At 54.4% G+C, this 18,369-nt stretch overlaps 3 protein-coding genes across 3 annotated transcripts in view; 1 reads left to right on the top strand and 2 right to left on the bottom strand.

Annotated features, from left to right (window-relative positions):
• Positions 1-7,863, bottom strand: part of GNB1L (G protein subunit beta 1 like) — a 54,709-nt gene extending 46,846 nt beyond the window's left edge. The window contains exons 1-2 of the mRNA XM_045535174.1: positions 7,787-7,863; positions 7,586-7,681 (exon numbers count right to left, since the gene is read on the bottom strand). The gene's annotated coding sequence lies outside the window, so the exon portion shown is untranslated. The remainder of the gene's footprint in view (positions 1-7,585; positions 7,682-7,786) is intronic.
• Positions 3,700-7,620, bottom strand: RTL10 (retrotransposon Gag like 10). Its single transcript, XM_045535169.1, is given in 6 exon segments — positions 3,700-4,509; positions 4,512-4,604; positions 4,607-5,277; positions 5,279-5,367; positions 5,370-5,680; positions 7,586-7,620. Coding segments are annotated over 5 exon segments (1,137 nt in total). The 5' UTR covers positions 5,442-5,680; positions 7,586-7,620; the 3' UTR covers positions 3,700-4,297.
• LOC123626214 (translation initiation factor IF-2-like) lies at positions 7,016-13,837 on the top strand. The gene is made up of 3 exons (XM_045535106.1): positions 7,016-7,052; positions 7,262-7,684; positions 13,608-13,837. Exons 1-3 carry the CDS (start codon positions 7,016-7,018, stop codon positions 13,721-13,723), a joined length of 576 nt encoding a protein of 191 aa, XP_045391062.1. The 3' UTR covers positions 13,724-13,837.
• Positions 13,838-18,369: the final 4,532 nt, after the last annotated feature.

Genomic DNA, 18,369 nt, shown 5'->3' with positions numbered 1-18,369 from the left:
TTATTTCTTGCTCACATTACAGGTGCCCTGCTGTCGGCAGAGGGGCTCTGCTCGCCACAGGCTCTGGAGGGTGACCGCAGACCCCTCCCTCACACCACACAGTCACACTTACAAGGAGACTCCAGGCTAATGTAAAAGGCAAAACATTGCAACTTGGGAATACAGGATGGCTTTGTACTTGGAAACGTGAGCAGAGTGCAGCGTACAGAACCGGGCGCTGCCCACGTGCCACCCCCCACCGCAGCACAGACCCCGGAACCCTGGGCCCGGAGCACGGTGCACGCGGGCGGCTGCTCAAGGCAGCACTGCCCAAAACTGCAACAATAAAAAACAAACAGACCCACCGCGGGCATCGTCATGGGCTGAACTGTGTCCCCCTGCATGTTGTCTTGTCGGAGTCCTAACCCTAGTCCCTCAGAATGTGCAGATACGGCCTTTAAAGAGGGAATTAATTATGGTCATTAAGTTGGGCCCTGATCCAACACGCCTGGTGTCCTTATAAGAAGGGACTGGGACACAGACACACAGACTGACTGATGACCGTGCGAGGCCACCGTCCGTAAGCCCAGGAGAGAGGCCTCAGGAGAGACCACCCGCCCACACCTTGGTCGGGGACTTCCAGCCTCCAGCCCTGAGGAAAGAAATGCCTGTTGTTTAGGCCCCAGCCTGCCATGCTTTGCCAGGGCAGCCTGGCGGGCATCTCACTGCAGGCGCCGACGCAGGCCCACCCCCCAGCGCCCAAGGGCAGCACCAACCGGCATGGCTACTCAACGCCGACTGCCCTGCCCCAGGGGACGATTAACTCTCATCCTGCAGAACTTAGCTGTGGCCCTGTGGCTTCCCCTGCCCACAGAAATGTGAGTGGAGTGAGGAGTATCACTTGCGGCCTGCTGTGGCCTTCGCCCCGGCTCTGCCAGTGCAGAGAAACACGTCCACACGGAGCTCCCGTCAGCGTGGGTCCCTGAGGGGCTGCGGCAGCGGAGGGTGCGCCGGCCCACGGGAGATAGACATGCGGTGTGAGCAGGAAACAAGCGGTGCCGACTTGGGTTGCTGCGCTGCCAGAGGTCCGTGACCGCGGTGCCACCTGGCCCCGGCGGGCTGACACCACAGGGAACGGCTCTGTCTGCCTCGATCCTTACTGCCGGGTCTCTGGACGTCTCCAGTTCTGCCGCTCACGACGCAGTGACACCCACGAGGCAGGCACGAGGGCCCAGGCCCCAGCCAAGGCACTGTGTGGGCACCACCCTCGTTCAACCCCCCGACTGCCCTGTAAGGACAAACTATTTAATATTTTCACAGCCCAGAGATCAGGAGACACCAAGGAGCCTCAGCTTGTGCGGGGAGGCGGCGAGGCCTGGCCGAGCGCCAGTGCTGCTCGGAGCCCCTCACGGAGCCCCTGTGCACACGGCAAGCGGTCCCCGTGCACCTCTCGCTGCTACGTGGCCCAACTGTAGGATCTTACGCTCCCACCAACAACAGAAGAAACCCTGCTTCTCTGCATCTTCGGCAATTCTGGGTATTTAAAACTTTAAAAATCCTGGAATCACAGGTTAAAAAAAAATATTCACCCATATTTCCCTCTAGTACTTTTGCGATGCTTTAGTGTTGAAGTCTCTAAACCATGTGGAATGTACACAGGTATACAGAGTAAGGTAGGTACCTGCTTTTACTGTTTTCCAGGTGGCCAACCAGCTGTTCCAACCGCCCTGACTGATCTGTTTTACCTCCGTTAATTTTTGTTTGGTTTGGTTTTTTGTACAAGGTTACTCTACCTGAATTACCCCCATTAATTTGAAATGACATCTCCAGCACGTACTAAATTCCCACATTTATCTGGCTCTATTTCAAAGTTCTCTATTCTCTGTTCATCTGTCCACAACACCTAAGTACTTTAATTACCACAGCTTTATAAAATATTTCAGTATCTCACACGACCCTAACCTCAGTACTTCCTGTTTTAAAATTTTCTTTGGAGACAGGTACTTTAAAAATCACGTCATAGTGCCCACTGTGTCCTATCTTCAGGAAATAAAGCCTCCGGGTATTTCCAAGGGAAGTGAGGGACAGACACCACGACTGGAAGGCAGGCCCAGCAGCTCGGCCTGCCCTGGGCTCACCCCGCCACGCTCTGCGCTCCAGGCTGCCCTCCTCCGGCTCGTCTGCCCTCCTCTGGCTCGTCTGCCATGCGCACAGGCCAGGAGTGGCGAACAACCCAAGGCCCCTCGCACACAGGGCCCAGCACCTTCCCGCAAGGAGCTCAGTCACAGCCTCTGCCCAAAGGCAGGTGCTACAGCTGCTGGTGACGGAGCCACTCTGCAAGGCCGTGTGTGCTGCCTGTTGGGAAGGCCAGGCCAGAGCCCCGTCCTCTCCCACCCAATCTGTGTAGGCGACCTGGCCATGGCGCCGCAAGGTTCTGCCTTCCTTTCCCTAGTGGTGAGAATGCAGCCACAATGCATAGGACCGATTTTCCAAGTTAAAAAATAGGTCACCTTGACTCTCCCGTGTGCTCTCAAGCCTGCCTGGGCAGACACGGCACAGCTGGCCCTCAGAGAGGCACAGTGGGCCAGGACCCACGTCCCTGGAGCTACCTGGGGCCCGCGGGAGGAAAAGGCCCAAAGCCCTGATGTGACGGGGTTGGAAGGGAACTCAGCTCTCTCGAGCTGCTCAGGCTGAAGGGTCCACCCCAGGCCCCTAATCGGAAGCAGCACAGGCAGCCTTGCAGAGACCCGCAAGGCGCAGTAAAGCTGGCGGGGTGACTGGGCTGTCCCTCCCTGAGACTGGCTCTGTGTTCTACGCCAGACTCACAGGTAGGCCAGGCCACAGCCGGCCGGAGATGGGTGTAGGGGTGCAGCCCATCCCGACTCACAAAAGGAGAGCTGGGACCCGAGAAGGCGTGCAGAAGCACAGGGCTGAGCCAGGACGTCCGGGGATTTCACACATCTGACCAAAATCCTGACCGTGCACAGGTTCCTCCGTCAGCTTGCTCACTCTCTCAGGTCTTATCAGCATCCTAAAAATATCTTCCCACCTAGTTCCAAGATTTTCAGCTGTGCCTTGAAATAACACACATAAAACCGTATGAACCCAAAGCCCTTTTTAGTAAGTTACCAAATAAAATAATCCCAACAATTTCTATCTTCCTGAAAAAGTTTTACCAGATGTTTGCTTATTACTGTTTTTCCTAAAATAACTTGGCTGTATTTCCAATTCAAATTTCAACTTTTTCCTTCTTACTTTTCAGGAAGGTGTTATTTTGTTTGCACAATTGTAAAAATGTAAAGGGCTTGAAATTCTTGCCTAAATACCCCTCTGAGCAGGCGCACACCACACGGGGGCTGTGCCTACTCGTCCTGCAGTACACTTGGCTTGAGGGAGCTTCCATGTTCAGCTTCCACTAGCAAACCCATCCTGGTGCAAAACAGGTCTTGCTTCATTCCAATCTCTGGGCCTGGGGCCACACAGCTCTGGACTGCTGCCCGGTCTGCACTTCACCTATGGCTCTCAGAAGTCAGTTTTCCAGGCCACCCCTACCAGCTAAGCCCACCCCCACCCCGGCCCCCACCTGTTCAGCCTCAGCTGCAATCAGAGCCCTGGATCCGCATAGCCCCCACCAGAAACCACCACACCTGTGACACTGACCGGGGACGCTCACGGCCAGGCCTCTGCTCCTGACAGAACAGGAAACAGGGACTCCACTTGTCAGCCAATGATCCAACACACATTTAATGAGCACCAATTGTGTACCACGGCCACAGAGCTGACTAAGACAGAGGCCCACAGTCTGCCAGGAAACACAAGTCACCACGGTTTAAGTGCTGAATCAGCGATGCAGGAAGACGCATAGGGGAGGCAGCACAGTAGTGGGGGGGAGGGGCCAATTCTGAAGAAAACCAGGCAAGACCAGAACGCTGACACACAGGAGAAGGAACTGGAGTTGAGCCTGGGAAGGGACATGCATCCCACCTTCCTGCACCCAAACCTCCCAGCGGACCAGGGCTGCTGGTAAACCCACAGGGAAGCACTGTTCTCTGACACTATCTGACACCTAACCCAAAGATGAAAGGGGCCACTTCCTCCAGGTAGCCTTCCCTACATTCCAGCCAGGAGCACAGAAGTCACAGGGAGCAGAGATGGCACTCCCAGGGAGGGGTGGGACACAGCTGAGAACCCAGCAGGAGCAGGAGGACAAAGCACAATGCAGAGGCCAAGGTTCTGCCGGGGACAGGGAGGGCTGTTTGTGTTCAACAGTTTTTTGGGCAGGGGCCAAAACAAGTGTACCTCCTTACCCACTCTGGGGTCATCTGAAATTATCTGGGGACACCACTCTGTTTTGACTGGAGCCATAGGGCTCTCTGCCCACATAGGCCACTTCATCACGGGGGGCCTGGCCTGGGCCTTGTTCAGAACTCACGGATGCCAGGTGGGAAACAGGAGAAAATGGTGGCTCTCCTGGGGCTGCTGGGGCACCCACCACCTCCCATGGGGTACCTAAGGACCCCTCCTGGTCTCAGAAATCTTCTCTGTTCTCTGGGGCTTTGGACCCCCTGGGCAAGCTGGGTCTGCTCTCTGAGCAGGGGGGTTGGCAGAGCCTGAAAGGGTAGGACAGGTTTGGGGGCTGCCTCCTCTGGCCGAGAGGAAGCTGGCTCCACAGGCCCAGGGGTGCTCTCCTTGGTGAGCTGCTGCCCGGGTGGAGCATTTCTGGATGTAGAGCTGGACCTAGAAACTGCAGGGGTGGCTGGAGCAGGCCTAGGGGGGCTGCCCACGTTGAGTGCCAGGGCCTCCGAGAACCGAGCCAGGTACTACCTCACCACGGGCAGATGCGGGGCCACCGGCGGCTGGCCTGGGGCCAGGGGCAGAGGGCAGGGCACTGTAGCGTGGTGCTCAGTGAAATTGTTCGGGTCCTGAATAACTTCCTTGAGATTCTGGCAGAAGAGCTCGTAATCATCACGCAGGGGCAGGTCCCTGTTGAAGTAGGGGGCTGCCCACACCCGGGCGTGGCCTCTCAGGCATCAGAGGATCTCACAGATGCAGCTGAGGTTGTCCTGGTAGTGCTCGAAACGGAAAGACATGTAATCGCCCAGCTGGGCCAAAAAGTGGTCCAGCAGCCAAGCGGAGCTGTCAAAGGTGCCTGGGTCCCAGCCTGGCACCCAGTGGAAGTTCACCCCGAGGGGCCGGGAGCTGGGCACGTGCACAGCCGAGGGATGCCTTTCTGTGGGCTTACCACTGGGAGTGCCACTAGCTGTGCTCCTCTGCTCCACGGCTGTGTGCGCGCACAGGGTCCCCACAGCAGGGCCGCTAGATCCAGGGGTCCACAAGGGGGATGCACCCCACCTCAGAGGAGGCCCAGTCCATCTGCTGCCAAGGGTGTGTGCACTGGTGTAACTGGCCACTGCCTGGGTGGGATCGCAAGGGCCCAGCCGATGGCACTGGCCACGGGGCATGCTGGGAGCAGATGGGAGAAGGGTGGGGAGCGCAAGCCGGTGGGGGGCGCAAGCCAGTGCGAAGGGGGCGTGGACAGAAGCGGCTTGCACGACACAACAGAACAGGGATGGCTGCAGAGGGCCTGGTAGACTGCACAGGCCCAGGCAAGTGCTGAGGATGGGAAGCTGACAGCTGCAGTTTCAGGAGAGCTGGGCAGAGCTGAGGGGACTGTCAGACGCAGGCCATCATCCACGGCAATCTGTCCAAAGACAAGGCAGGGAAGAGCAGGAACTAGGCCCACCCATCACCACCAGCTGGCAGGAGACAGCAAGTAGGCAAACCCCTGATCCCGACCAAGAGCTCTGAGCGGAAGCTGGGGCACAGGCTGGCCCAGGAGGTCCAAGAAGGCGGGCAAATGCCATTCATGACATTTTCAGGACAAGGTATAATGACAAATGCTCTCAATCCCAGGAAAAGGGGTGACTGGAACTGTCAGGGAATTTTAGGACAATAGTAGCAACCTTTCACTCAGTGCTCTCTTTGTGCCAAATTCTGTCCCCCCTCCCTCATGAGATTGGTACTATCCTCATTGCCAAGGCACAGAGTGGTGAAGTAACTTGTCTGTGGTCACACGTCAACCAGTTAGTGGTAGAGGCAGCGGAAAGTGGCTCTAGAAACCATGGGCTTGACCACTACACAGCATGCGGATCTATCAGCTACGCTTCAGTCCAGCTGAGTAGGCTCCTGGTCACCCTAAACACTGCAAACTGCTAAGAATGCAGACTGGGTCCTCATAAGGTTCTGTTTGATCCCAGCACCGGGCCGGCGGTGGGTGCTGCCTGCATGCCCACCAGAAGCTGGGCGCTCCCTCCCGCCCCTCCCCTCATTGCTTTTCTAACACACCTCTCCAACTCTGAGAGCTGCCTGCAGGCAGTGCCAGCCCCCCCAAACACCACCTCCCTCAGTCCCCATCACAGCCAACAGCCCAGCCGTCCAGCAGCCTAGCCCCCAAATGTGCCATCCTACTTGCTGTGTCCGTCTGCTCCTGCCACTCCAGTCACCTGTGCCAAGGGCCTGAAGAGCCCCCCTCTTCTCCATGCGATGGTCACCTAGGGGCTCCACAATCAACAGCTAAAGGTCTTTTCAAGTGCAAGGGGTCCTTCTCTGAGGGATCCCACACTCTGCCCAGCCTGACTCTAGCCCCATCCCCGGTCTCTCTGCTAAAAGAGGCCCACTCATGACCTCCACAAAACCCTCTGCTTCACCCCTGCACACAAACCCCCCTCAGCTAGAGCTCTCTCAGGGAGGAATGGCTACGTTGGTCTTTCCACCCATCCTTGGGTGGCCTGCAACACTTGAAGCTGCCAGAGCCACCGGCACCTACCTCTGCGACCCAAGCATCCTGGAACTCCTCAGTTCCATCCCCCACTCTAGGGTGTCTTATGCCTGAAAGCTCAGCCTTTGACCCTGGCTTCCCACTCTACTTGCAAGAAAAGAATATACTATGGCCTGCTAGCAGCAGTACCCCACGGGACAGCATGCAAGTGGAATCCAGTCCAGTCCCTCCCTGAGCTCTAAAAAGGCAGTGACCATGATGTCGGCCCCAGCTCCCACCAGCAGCCCCAGATTAGGTACCAGGCCACTCACAAAAACCACATCCCATGCCCTGGAGCCAGCGCACTGCCCAGATCTCTGCCCTCCTGCCCACTCGTAACCTTGGCTGTCACCCTGCCCATGCGCCTGCAGTCTCAGGGAGCAGGTTCCCCTGCATTGGCTCCGGCCTGAGCCTTCCTTCGCCTGGGCGGGACTCCCAGCACCTTGACAACCTCAGCCCTCCCAGGCCTGTCACTCTGTTGGACTCCCCACCTTCCCTCTCCCCTGCCTGGCCCCGGGGCCCTCAGGCCGTTCTCCTGGACTAGACAGCGCTCTACTAAGGAGCAGGAACCACAGCGCAGTGTTTGCCTCCACAAAGCCCAACGCAGTGCCCGGACGCTGAAGTGTTCTCTACTCCGAGGAGACCCTGGGGACCCCAGGACTGGCATCTGCCCAGGGCCCAAGCCAGTCGAGGGCAGCCGGCCGCCAAGCCCGCTCCCGGCGCCCCGCAAACAACCGCCATGCAGGAACACGGGCTCCCAGGCCCCGGGGCAGGAAGCAGCCCACCCACCTGCGGCGACGCGAGGCGCCCACGGAGAGGCTCCGAGGATCCGCAGCAGAGACCAGACGGGCGGGCCTCCCTCGGAGGGCGGTGTCCAAGCGCCACCTGGTAGGTGAGGAACGAGATGGGTCCCAGGAGGCCAGGCGGGGCGAGCGGGGCCTCCCGGGATGGCGCGAACGCCCGCAAGTTCCCGACGCCCCCTTCCCCGACCTCCAGCGCGGCCCGAGAGACCCAGGCCAGGGTCCGCGCGCCTCTCCGCGGGCCGGGCTCGGGAAGGGCCGGAGGGCGCAGCCCCGGGCTTGCGCGCGCCGCGCTCCCGCCGCCGCACTGACCCTCGGGCCCCCGTCGGCGACGCCTCCTCGGAGCACAGCAGCGCCCGGCGCCCGACAGCCACCGACGGCGCCCGACAGCGTCGCGCAGCCACGCCCCCAGCGTGCGCGCAGCAGCGCCGTACGTCCCCGCGCAGGCTCGGGGCCCGCCCACGCGGGTCGTCCAGCCGGGCCGCGCCTGCGCTGTGTGCCGGGGGCGGTGGCCGCGCATGCGCTCTCAGGCGCTGCCAGAGCGACCGCACGGCGTTGGGGGTGAAGGGAACCTGCCCACGGGCCCACGCCGCGCCGAGGGCCACGAGAGCTAGTGGTGTCGCGCGCCGGCGACTCCGGCCGACGGTGTCGCCGCGGCCTTCAGATGCGGGAGTTCTGGCCCCAGCTGCCGCGGAGACCGAGGCCCGACCGCAGTCACTGCCGGGATGGCTGCGCGCTGGGCTGGGACTTCGGGGAGGGTTCTGGCGGGCGCAGAGGCTCCGGGCCGCGGGCGCCCTGCGGGGCCGCGTCCTCACAGCGCTCCTCCACCCGGCGCCGGTGCGCGAACCCGCCTTAGGGGCTCGCATCTCTCGCCGGGCGCACGGGCGGGCAGGCCGGCCGGAAGGCCCCCACCTGCGTGCCCAGGGGCCGCGGGCCTCCAGTGTCCCGCCTGCGCGGGCCGCGGCTGGACCGAGAGGGGACAGTGAGGGCGGGCCGCCAAGGCCTCCCGGCGGGGCCCGCCTGGGCGTGGCCAGTCGGCACCCCGACACTTGGGGGAAGCCCAGAGATGAGGTGGCGCGCTCCGCCTGCCGGGTCCTCGGGGTGCCGGCCCCCAGCCCGGGACCTGATGCCTCGGGCCGAGGACCTGCCTGCATGCAGGCCAGGAGTCCTTGGGACCTGGGCAGGCGGAAAGTGATGCTTCTCAAGGCGAAACACGTAACACACCAGCTCCCTTCTGCCCTGGTCTAGTGACTCCTTTCATGAAAGATCTCTGAAACGTTATCTGCGTTTACACCCAAATTCACTGGCTTTGATCCTTGAAATGTGAATCAAAGATCACATTGTACCTTCCCTGGGTCTGTGGGGCTTTCAGCGCCTGGGCCAAAAATAATAAAAGTGGCACCCGGCCAGGAAACACCTCCTTGAAGTGGGAATGAAACTTGGATTTTTCGGTTGTATCTTTCCTAATTGACCTGATAATTTAAACTTCCTCCCTCAAGGGAGAAGGGGGCGCGTTCCTGCAAATTCAGCTTACCTCAGCCTCTAGGCAGCTCAGCCCAGCTCAGGGCCTGTCTGCAGAGAGTGGGCAGCAGACTTGTGCAAGAGGCTAATCCAACTGGGTCAGAAAAGGCCCTTTTTGGTCCCAGTTGCTTTTTTTTTTTTTTGTGACCATCTTCTGTGTACAGCAATCATGTGGGATACAAAGTTTTGCTCAAAGAGGGACCACATGCATACAACAGTGGCTGTCCAGTAAGCTAAGGTTACTTTATTATTGAAACAAAAATATTTTTTATAACTTTAGTGTATCCTAAGTGTCCAGTGTTTATAAGTCTGCAGTAGTGTCGGGTATAGTAACGTCCTAGGCCTTCACACTCACCCAGAGCAACTTCAGTTCTGCAAGCTCCGTTCACGGTATGTGCCCTATACAGCTGCACCATTTATATCTTTTATACTGTATTTTAACTGCACCTTTTACATGTTTAGCTATGTTTAGATACATAAATACTTAGCATATTGTTACAGTTGCCTACAGTATTCATACAGTAACATACTGTATACAGGTTTGTAGCCTAGGAGCAACAGGCTACACCACATAGCCTTGGTGTGGTAGGCCTGCGGTCCCCGGCCCCCGTGCCAAGAACTGGTACAGGTCTGTGGCCTGTTAGGAACTGGGCCACACAGCAGGAGGTGAGCAGCAGGTGAGCAAGTGAAGTGTCATCTGTATTTACAACTGCTCCCTTGCACTCCCATCACCCCCCCCACCCCTGGTCCATGGAGAAATTGTCTTCCATGAAACCGGTCCCTGGTGCCAAAAAGGTTGGGGGCTGCTGTTCAATAGGCTATAGCATCTAGGTTTGTGTAAGCACACTCTGTGACGTTTGCACAATGACAAAATTGTCCAACAACATAGACACACTTCTCAGAATGTATCCCTGTCATTAAGCAACACATGACTATTTTTTTATCGTGGTAAAATATATAATACATAACATAAAATTTATCATTTTAGCCATTTTTAGGTGTACAATTCAGAGGCATTAAGTACATTCATATTCTTATGTAACCATCACCACTATCTATTTCCAGAACTTTTTCATCACTCCAGAAACTCCGTACCCATTAAACACTAATTCTTCATCCCCTCCCATCCCCAGCCCCTGGCAACCTGCATTCCATCTTCTGTTTCTATGAATTCGGCTACCCTTGGTACCTCACATGAGTGGGATCATACAGTATTTGCCATTTTGTGACAGGCCTGTTTCACTGAGCATATTGTCCTAAGGTTTATCCACATTGTAGCAGGTGTCAGAATTTCTCTCCTTTTTAAGGAGAGACTATTCCATTGTGTGGATATGCCACGTTTTGTTTATCCGTTCCTCTGTTGATGGAACTTGGGTTGTTTCCACCTGTTGGCTGTGATGGATAATGCTGCTATGCACATTAGTGTACGAGTATATATTTGGGTCCCTGCTTTCAGTCCCTTCAGGGGTATACCTAAAAGAGTGAAATTGCTGGATCCTATGGGATCTTTTGTTTCACTCTTTGAGAAATCACCAAACTGTTTTCCACAGCAGTTGCGCCATTGTACATTCCCACGAACGGTGCACAGGGGTTCCACATCCTCATCAACACTTGGTTATTTTCTGTTTTGTTGTGTCTTTAATAATCGCCATCCTAATGGGTGTGAAGTGGTATCTCATTGTGGTTTTGATTTGCATTTCCCTAATGACTAGTGATATTATCTTTTCCTGCTTGTTGGCCATTTGTTTATCTTCTGCTGGAAAAATGTCTAAGTCCTATACCCATTTTTAATTGAATTTTTTTTGTTGTTGAGTTGTAAGAGTTTTCTAGATATTCTGGATGTTAATCCCTTACCAGCGCCCTCATGATTTGCAAGTTTTTCTCCCATTCCACAGGCCGCCTTTTCACTCTATAGTGTCCTTTGATACACGGAAGTGTTTAATTTTCAAGAAGTCCATTTTGTCTATTTTTTGTTGTTGCTGTTGCCTGTGCTTTTGGTGTCATATCCAGATTATCGCCAAATCCCCTGTTGTGAAGCTTTTACCCTGTTTTCTTCTAAGAGTTTTATAGCTGTAGGTCTTGCATTTAGGTCTCTGGTCCATTTGGAGTTAAGTTTTGTGTATGGCATTAGGCAAGGATCCATCTTCATTGTTTAGCATGTGGATATTCAGTTTTCCCAGCACCACTTGTCGAGAAGACTATTCTTTCCCTGCCTTGGCACCCTCACCGAAACTCGTTTGACCATATATATAAGCGTTGACTTCTGGGCTGTCTACTTTGTGCCATTGGTCTACATGTCTGTCTGCATGTGAGTGCACACAGTCCTGCTGACTCAGCTTTATAGTGAATGTTGAAATCAGGAAGTGTGAGGCCTCTAAGTTTGTTCTTCTTTTTTGGTATTTTTTTTTTGGTTATTAGAAGTCCCTTGAGATTCCATATGAATTTTAGGATAGGATTTTCTATTTCTGAAAATGCCTTTGGGATTTTAATGGGAATTGCATCACATCAATAGATTGCTTTGGGTAATGTCGACATCTTAACAATAGTAAGTCTTCCAATCCCTGAACACAGGATGTCTTTCCTTTTAATTATGCTCTTAATTTCTTTCAGCAATGTTTTGTAGTTTTCAGTGTACAAATCTTTTACTTCCTTAGTTAATTCCTAAATATTTTATTCTTTTTGATGCTAGTTAAATGAAACTGCTAATTTCCTTCATGGAGTGTTCATTATTAGCGCTATATAGAAATCTGTTGATTTTGTATTCTGCAACTTTGCTGAATTTATTAGCTACAACAGTGTTTTAGGATTTTCCACATATACGATCATGTCATCTGTAAACAGAGATAATTTTACTTCTTCCTTTCCAATTTGGATGCCTTTTATTTCCTTTTCTTCCGTACTTGCTCTGGCTAGGACTTCCAGCACTGTATTGAATTAGAAGCGGCAAAAGCAGTCTTCCTTATCTCGTTCCCCTTCTTAGAGGAAAACCTTTCAGGCTTTCAGCATTGAGTGTGATGTTGGCTGTGGGTTTCTTATGTGTGGGCTTTATCATATTCAGGAAATGTCCTTCTATTTCTAGTTTATTGAGTATTTTTATCATGAAAAGGTATTGAATTTTGTCAAATGCTTTTTCCATACCAATTGAGATGATCATGTGTTTTGCCCCCTTCTTACTATTAATGTGGTATATTACATTAATGTCAATGTATATTTTTATTGTTATTTTTAATATTTTTATTTTATTTTTTTTAGAGACAGGGTCTCACTCTGTCACCCAGGCTGGAGTGCAGTGGCGCAATTAGATGTCACTGTAACCTGGAACTCCTAGGTTCAAGCAATCCTCCTGCCTCAGCCTCCAGAGTAGCTGGGACTATAGGCAGGTGCCCGATGCTCGGCTAATTTCTATTTTTTTGTAGAGACGGGGTCTTGCTATGTTGCCAGGCTGGTCTTGAACTCCTGGCCTCAAGCAATCCTCCCACCTCAGCCTCCCAAAGTGCTGAGATTATAGGCGTGAGCCACTGCCCCTGGCTTCAGTGTATATTTTTAAAAATGATTCTAACTTCTGTGTTGGCTGGCTTCTTAACAAGGCCCAGTGCTGCGTTTTCACCCACACAGCAGGGTAAGCTCACTTTGCTGAGAGCCCACCCAGTGCCCGGCACATGAGGACAAGGTTCTTGTTGGATGATGAAGTAAGAATCAGCCCATTTCACAGATGGAGAAGCTGAGCTCTGTGAAGGCTGAGACTTGCCCGAGGCACGCTAACATTGCATGGGGTGCTGGCTGTGAGTGTTTGAGCTGGCAGGCCCAGAGGCAGCAGTCAACAGAGGATGCCTGCTCTGAGGGGTTTGGGGTTGATGCAGAGCCAGGGGCAGCAAGAAGCAGGGACACACAGCCCAGGAGAGGTGATGCCCGTTGCCTGAGGACTGTCAGCCTCTTGAACCTGCCTGAGCTCCTGCACTTGGACCTTCATGAGCACCCTTTCCCAAAGCCGGCTGGTGGGCGTCTGAGCCCAGAGCCAGCGTGGCAGGGGCTTTCTGTTCAGCCAGCCACCTTGTTGCGCCACCAGGAATTTTCCTAAAACGGTGGGGCTGAATCCTCTGGTGCCTTCTCAGAGGTCCCAATGTCATTTTCCAGACAGGAGTCTGCTTCCTGTCCTGCTAATGGGGTTGTGCCCCGTGAATAGTGTGGACACCTCAGGGACCCTTCTGTCCTAGCCAAGGGTCTGGGCCCCTGAGCCTGGTACCCCTCGGCCTCCTTGTGCTTCAGCCTTTACAGGCCAGTGTTGTCTTTGTGGGTCTCCTTCTGTTCTTTTTTTTTTTTTCAATTGAGGTAAGATTTACTACAATGGAATGTGCAGATCTTAATAGCAATTTCACGAGTTTTGTACACATAGACCCCGCCACACACAAATAACTATAGAATATTCCATTCCTAGAAAGCGCCTTCAGGCCCCATGCCTCACAGGCACTGTTCTGACTTCTACCCCATAGGTTTCTGGAACTTCCTACAGATGAAACCCTACACTACAGCATGGACTCTTTGTGTGTTTGGAGGGTTCAGCCGTGTTGTGGCCGCGTGCACCTTGTTTGTTGTGATCGCTGTGTAGCATCCCATCACATGACTGCACGGTTTGCACATCCATCCTTGGATGGCTATGATGGACATTCTGGTGGTTTTTAGTTTGGAGCTATTACGAATAAAGCTGCTATGAGCATTCTTGAACAAATTCTTTTCTTTTGTTTTTTTTTTTGAGACAGATTCTTGCCATGGCATCAGCCTAGCTCCTCGCTGCAGCCTCAAACTCCAGGGCTCGAGCGATCTTCCCATCTTGGCCTCCCAGAGTGCCAGGATTACAGGTGTGAGCCGCCACACCCGGCTTGAACAAATTCGTTTTGTGCACATAAGGTTTCATTTCTTTGGGGTAAATATTTATGAGTGGATTTGCTGGGTTATAGGGTAGGGTTATAGGCATACATTTGACCTTATAAGAAACTGCCAAGAATTTTCTAAAGTAGCTGAAGCTCTTACACTTCCTCTAGCATTGTGGGAGAATTCCAGTTCTTCCACATCCTCACCACGCTTGGTATTGTCAATCTTTTAAATTTTATTCATTCTGGCAGGAATGCAGTGGTATCCCCTTGTATGATAGTTTTGATTTTTATTTTCCTCATAATTAATGATGTCCATGATTTTATGTGGTTGTTTTTCATCTTTTATTAATTTTTAAGAGTTTTTGCATACATTCTGAATTAACAGGTCTTTATCAGATATATGTACTGCAAAGACTGTTTCCTGTTCTGTCACCTGCCTATTCGTTTTCTTTTTTTTTTAACAGTCATTGTTTTGAGCCTTTTTTTTTTTTGACACAGTCTCAGTCTGTCACCTGGGCTAGAGTGCTGTGACGTCAACCTAGCTCACAGCAACCTCAAACTCCTGGGTGCAAGTGATCTTCCTGCCTCAGCCTCTGAGTAGCTGGGACTACAGGGGTGAGCCTGTACGCGAGGCTAATTTTTTAGTAGAGACGGGTCTCGCTCTTGCTCAGGCTGGTCTCAAACTCCTGAACTCGAGCGATCCTCCGGCCTCAGTCTCCCAGAGTGCTAGGATTATAGGTGTGAACCACTGTGCCTGGCCCTAGAATTTTCATTTAGTTTTCTTTTATAGGTTTGATTTATCTGTTTTAATTTCCTCTGTTCTTTATGACCATTTTTCCTGTGAGTACTTAAAGATACTTGTAATAGCTGTGTTTAAATTTAATTTCAGGAAAAAACAGCCAGAGATGGCATCTGTGGCTCGTGTTTTTCCCAGATGCACCCTTAAGATGGCTTAAATTTTTTGAAAATAATAAAAAATAAATTTATTGTCAATGCCTGAGTCATCTTGGGGCTGGTTTCTATCAACTGCTTTATCTCTTGGCTAGAAATCACATTTTATGTTGCTTTGCATGTCTAGTAATTTTTTATTGCATCCTGGACATCGTGAATGGGACTTTGCGGAGGTTCTGGATTCTGTTATCTTTGTTTGAAGAGTGTTGACTTTTGATGTTCTAGCAGCCTTCCACTTTGAACTTTTGGAAACCTGGCTTTATCCTTGTTAGGATGAATCTGTTGCAGTTTTCCCTTTAGTCTGAGGGTAGCTCCTTTATCTCAGAACATAATCTTTTCTCCTAAGGCGTGGATTTTCTGTGGTTTCAATGGTTGGGTTCCAGCCAGTTTCTGACCACTTTTGGTTTATCTTCATGTGCCTTAAGGCAGTTGTCTTACGTTTTGTCTAGAGAGGATCCTTGTCACCTATGAAAATGTCCTCAGTCAAGCTACTCAGCCGTTACCCACACCAGCATGCCAGCAATCCATCTGTACCTGCCTTTGTGGCTAGCACACACGGGGTCCCTGGCCCGGCGCTTGGAGAAGACGTGGTGTCCTGCTTGTCTCGCATGGTAGGCAGCTCCGGTACATCAGACTAGGAGCAGGGAAGCTGAAGGAAACTGGGCAAGTCTAAGCCACAACCCTCTTTCCAGAGACACACAGTGTGTCCAGAACACACATCCTTGGACCTCAAAGAGCAGGGCACCGTGAACATTTAAAAATAGAAAGTGTGTCCGCCATGTTTGATAGCCATGCTTTGAGCACCTACTATGTGCCAGGCCCCATGCTGGGGACAAGGACATGAAGAAGGGAGGCCCCTTTAGGGCAAGAGAGAAAAACACCAGCTAGGGTGACAGGGAAACCACTCTGTGGGAGCCCTGAGCAGGCGCCTCACCTTGCCAGATGTCAGAGGAGGCTTCCTGGAGGGGAGCCCCTGCACCGAATCTTAACCAGTGGGTCGGGGATAGCCAGGGCAGAGGGGTGAAACCACAGCTCTGGGCTGGGGGAGCAGCCTGGGCAAAGGCAGAGCGGCCAGATGAGGCCCGGTGCGGGAGCGGCCCACTCGTGAGCGCCTCCATCTCGGCCTTGGAGGGGCGGGGTGGGGTCGGAGCTCGTCTGAGCTGCTGAAAGCAGGACTCAGCCCCACCGCGTCTGGGCCTCCTGGTGCAGTCTCCCGCCCTGACATGCCCGGGCAGCGGGGCGCTGACAGGTACAGCACCTTTTGAGAGAATTGAGGCACCAGACGGGAGACTCTGACTGGCAGAGAGCGGCTGATGTGAACCACACTCTCCGTTTGTATACCATCTCCGCTCCCAAGACTTTCAGAATCAAATACTCCCTAAGCTGCGGAAACCCAACCGCGGGCTGATTGTTAGGACTTTATTATTATAATCGCCAGCCCGATTCCAGCCTCTGCCTGCGGAACAATGAGCCATTGAAGCCTCGGCGAGTCTGGCCTCCCATCCACCCTCTCCCGCAGGCAGGGACCTGGCTCTGAGGCCTCGGTGGGAGGATGGCGGCGGCATGCCTGTGCCCGGCAGCGCCATTGCACCCACAGGGGCTTCCGGGGGTGCCGGCGTGGGTCTTCTCACTCATCGAGCAGGAGGCCTGGAGAAAGCACATCGGGGCGTTGCTTTGCACTCCTGACGTTCTGTCCCACATCTTGACCCTCGCAGGTCAGGAGCTACTTATACCTGCTTGGGGGAAATCGACGGGCATGAAAGTTCTTCAGCCACGCTGAAGACACGGGAGGCGCTGTCCTCACCACGTGTGGCTGGCGTTGTCTCCCTAATGTAATTACGAAGATGGAGCCCTGGGTGCCCCCGTCCTGTCCTAGTGCTCACACGCATGCCCGGTGCCCCCGGTGGCACTGGCCTGCGAGTCCTGGGGAGGTCAGAGGCTGGCGGGCGGGGCAGGGAGCTGGGCCCAGCTGGCTGCCAACCCCCAGCTGCTATGTGACAAGGTCACACGTCTCTTGCCTACGGTCTCACTTCATTCCCAGGCGTGTGCTGTTATTTGATCATGAGTGATAAGCCAAAAAGATCCTGATTTTACTAGGGGGGGGAAAGTTTAATTCTGCAGATCGACAAGGCCCTATCAGTGGGATGCACCAGGCCTGGGCCAGGCCACCGTTCCTGCTGTCGCCGCTGGCTCTGAATGTGCCCCCTGGGAGGGGGCTGTGGAGGCCCTGCCAGCAGGCTGAGGCCCAGCTGTTTGCTAAACTCACTCTGGCTCATCAGGGCTGGGTCCCACCCAGTGGCAAGTAACCAGCTCCCAGCTCCTAGCTCTGTCCCTAGTTGGGGTTGGGTCCCCATACAAAAGCCACATGGAAGAAGGCCTCCTGCTGCCCGCCGAGAAGTCCCCATTGGCCCCATCGGATGGCGCTGGGAAGGCTCTGGGGACCCTGGCTTGGGTTTCAGGATTAGGGTAACCGGAGCACCGTACAGTGCGTCGGGGCTGGGATTAGGCAGGCTCAGGCCTAAGATGCTTTGCTGGGCCCCACGGATGGCCTCATCGCTGCCTTCACGGCACAGGTGCTTGGCTGGGGACCAGGACATGCAGGGCTCTGGGAAGTGGCAGGACCAGAAACCGGAGAGCTTTTGGGGAGCAAGGCTGCACCACGAGGACCAGCACAGGGAGAGGATGAGGGACAGGAGCGTGGACGGCAGGAGCGAGGCACGGGTGTGTCGGGGTCTGCAGGGAAGTGCAAGGGTCTGAAGGCTGTGGACCTGGCTGTCCCCACGTCCAAGCTCAGGGATTGAGAAGCAACATCTGTAAACTGACCCCGAAGTCTCATCTCTCCTCCCTCTCGGGGTTGCCCAAAAGTCCCGTCGAGGGCAGGACAGCAGCAAGCTCCGTGGACGTGGGCTGCAGGGCGGTGGCCCCAGCACGGTGCACGGACAGGTGCAGGCGCCCCAGAGCCTGCAGGGAGGCTCGGCTTGCTGTTGCTCCGGTTCCCTGAGGACCCGCAGTGCCAGCGCGAGGTCAGGGTGTCTGCTGCACGTCCTTGGCCCTTGGCGACCCGTCCCCAGTCACAGCGGCATCTGGAACGAGGAAACGATGACACCAGCCGTGCCTGCTGCGCTGGAGGTCAGGGGCTGCCGCCGGCAAGGCGGCCTGGGGGCCCGTCCCTCCCGTCTCCACCCCAGCCTCCTAGACCCCCATTGCTTCGATGTCTCTTCCAGTCTCTTGCGGTTCCTGCCTGTGGAAGACCCTCCCGTCCAGTTATGTCCCACGCTGAACATTCCGGGTTGTGGCTGGACGGGCCCTCGCCTTCCTTCACCAGCAGGTCTGGGGGGCACCTGCCGCTGGGCTCCCCCATGGCCTGGCGCTGTGGCAGTCGGGACGCCAGCCTGGACTGGGAGCAGAGCAGAGCTGGGGTCTGCACGGC

This window comes from Lemur catta, chromosome 21 (assembly GCF_020740605.2).
Source record: "Lemur catta isolate mLemCat1 chromosome 21, mLemCat1.pri, whole genome shotgun sequence".
Taxonomy (NCBI): domain Eukaryota; kingdom Metazoa; phylum Chordata; class Mammalia; order Primates; family Lemuridae; genus Lemur; species Lemur catta.
The sequence above is the reverse complement of the archived record's forward strand: the minus strand, read 5'-3'. Positions and strand labels throughout refer to the sequence as shown.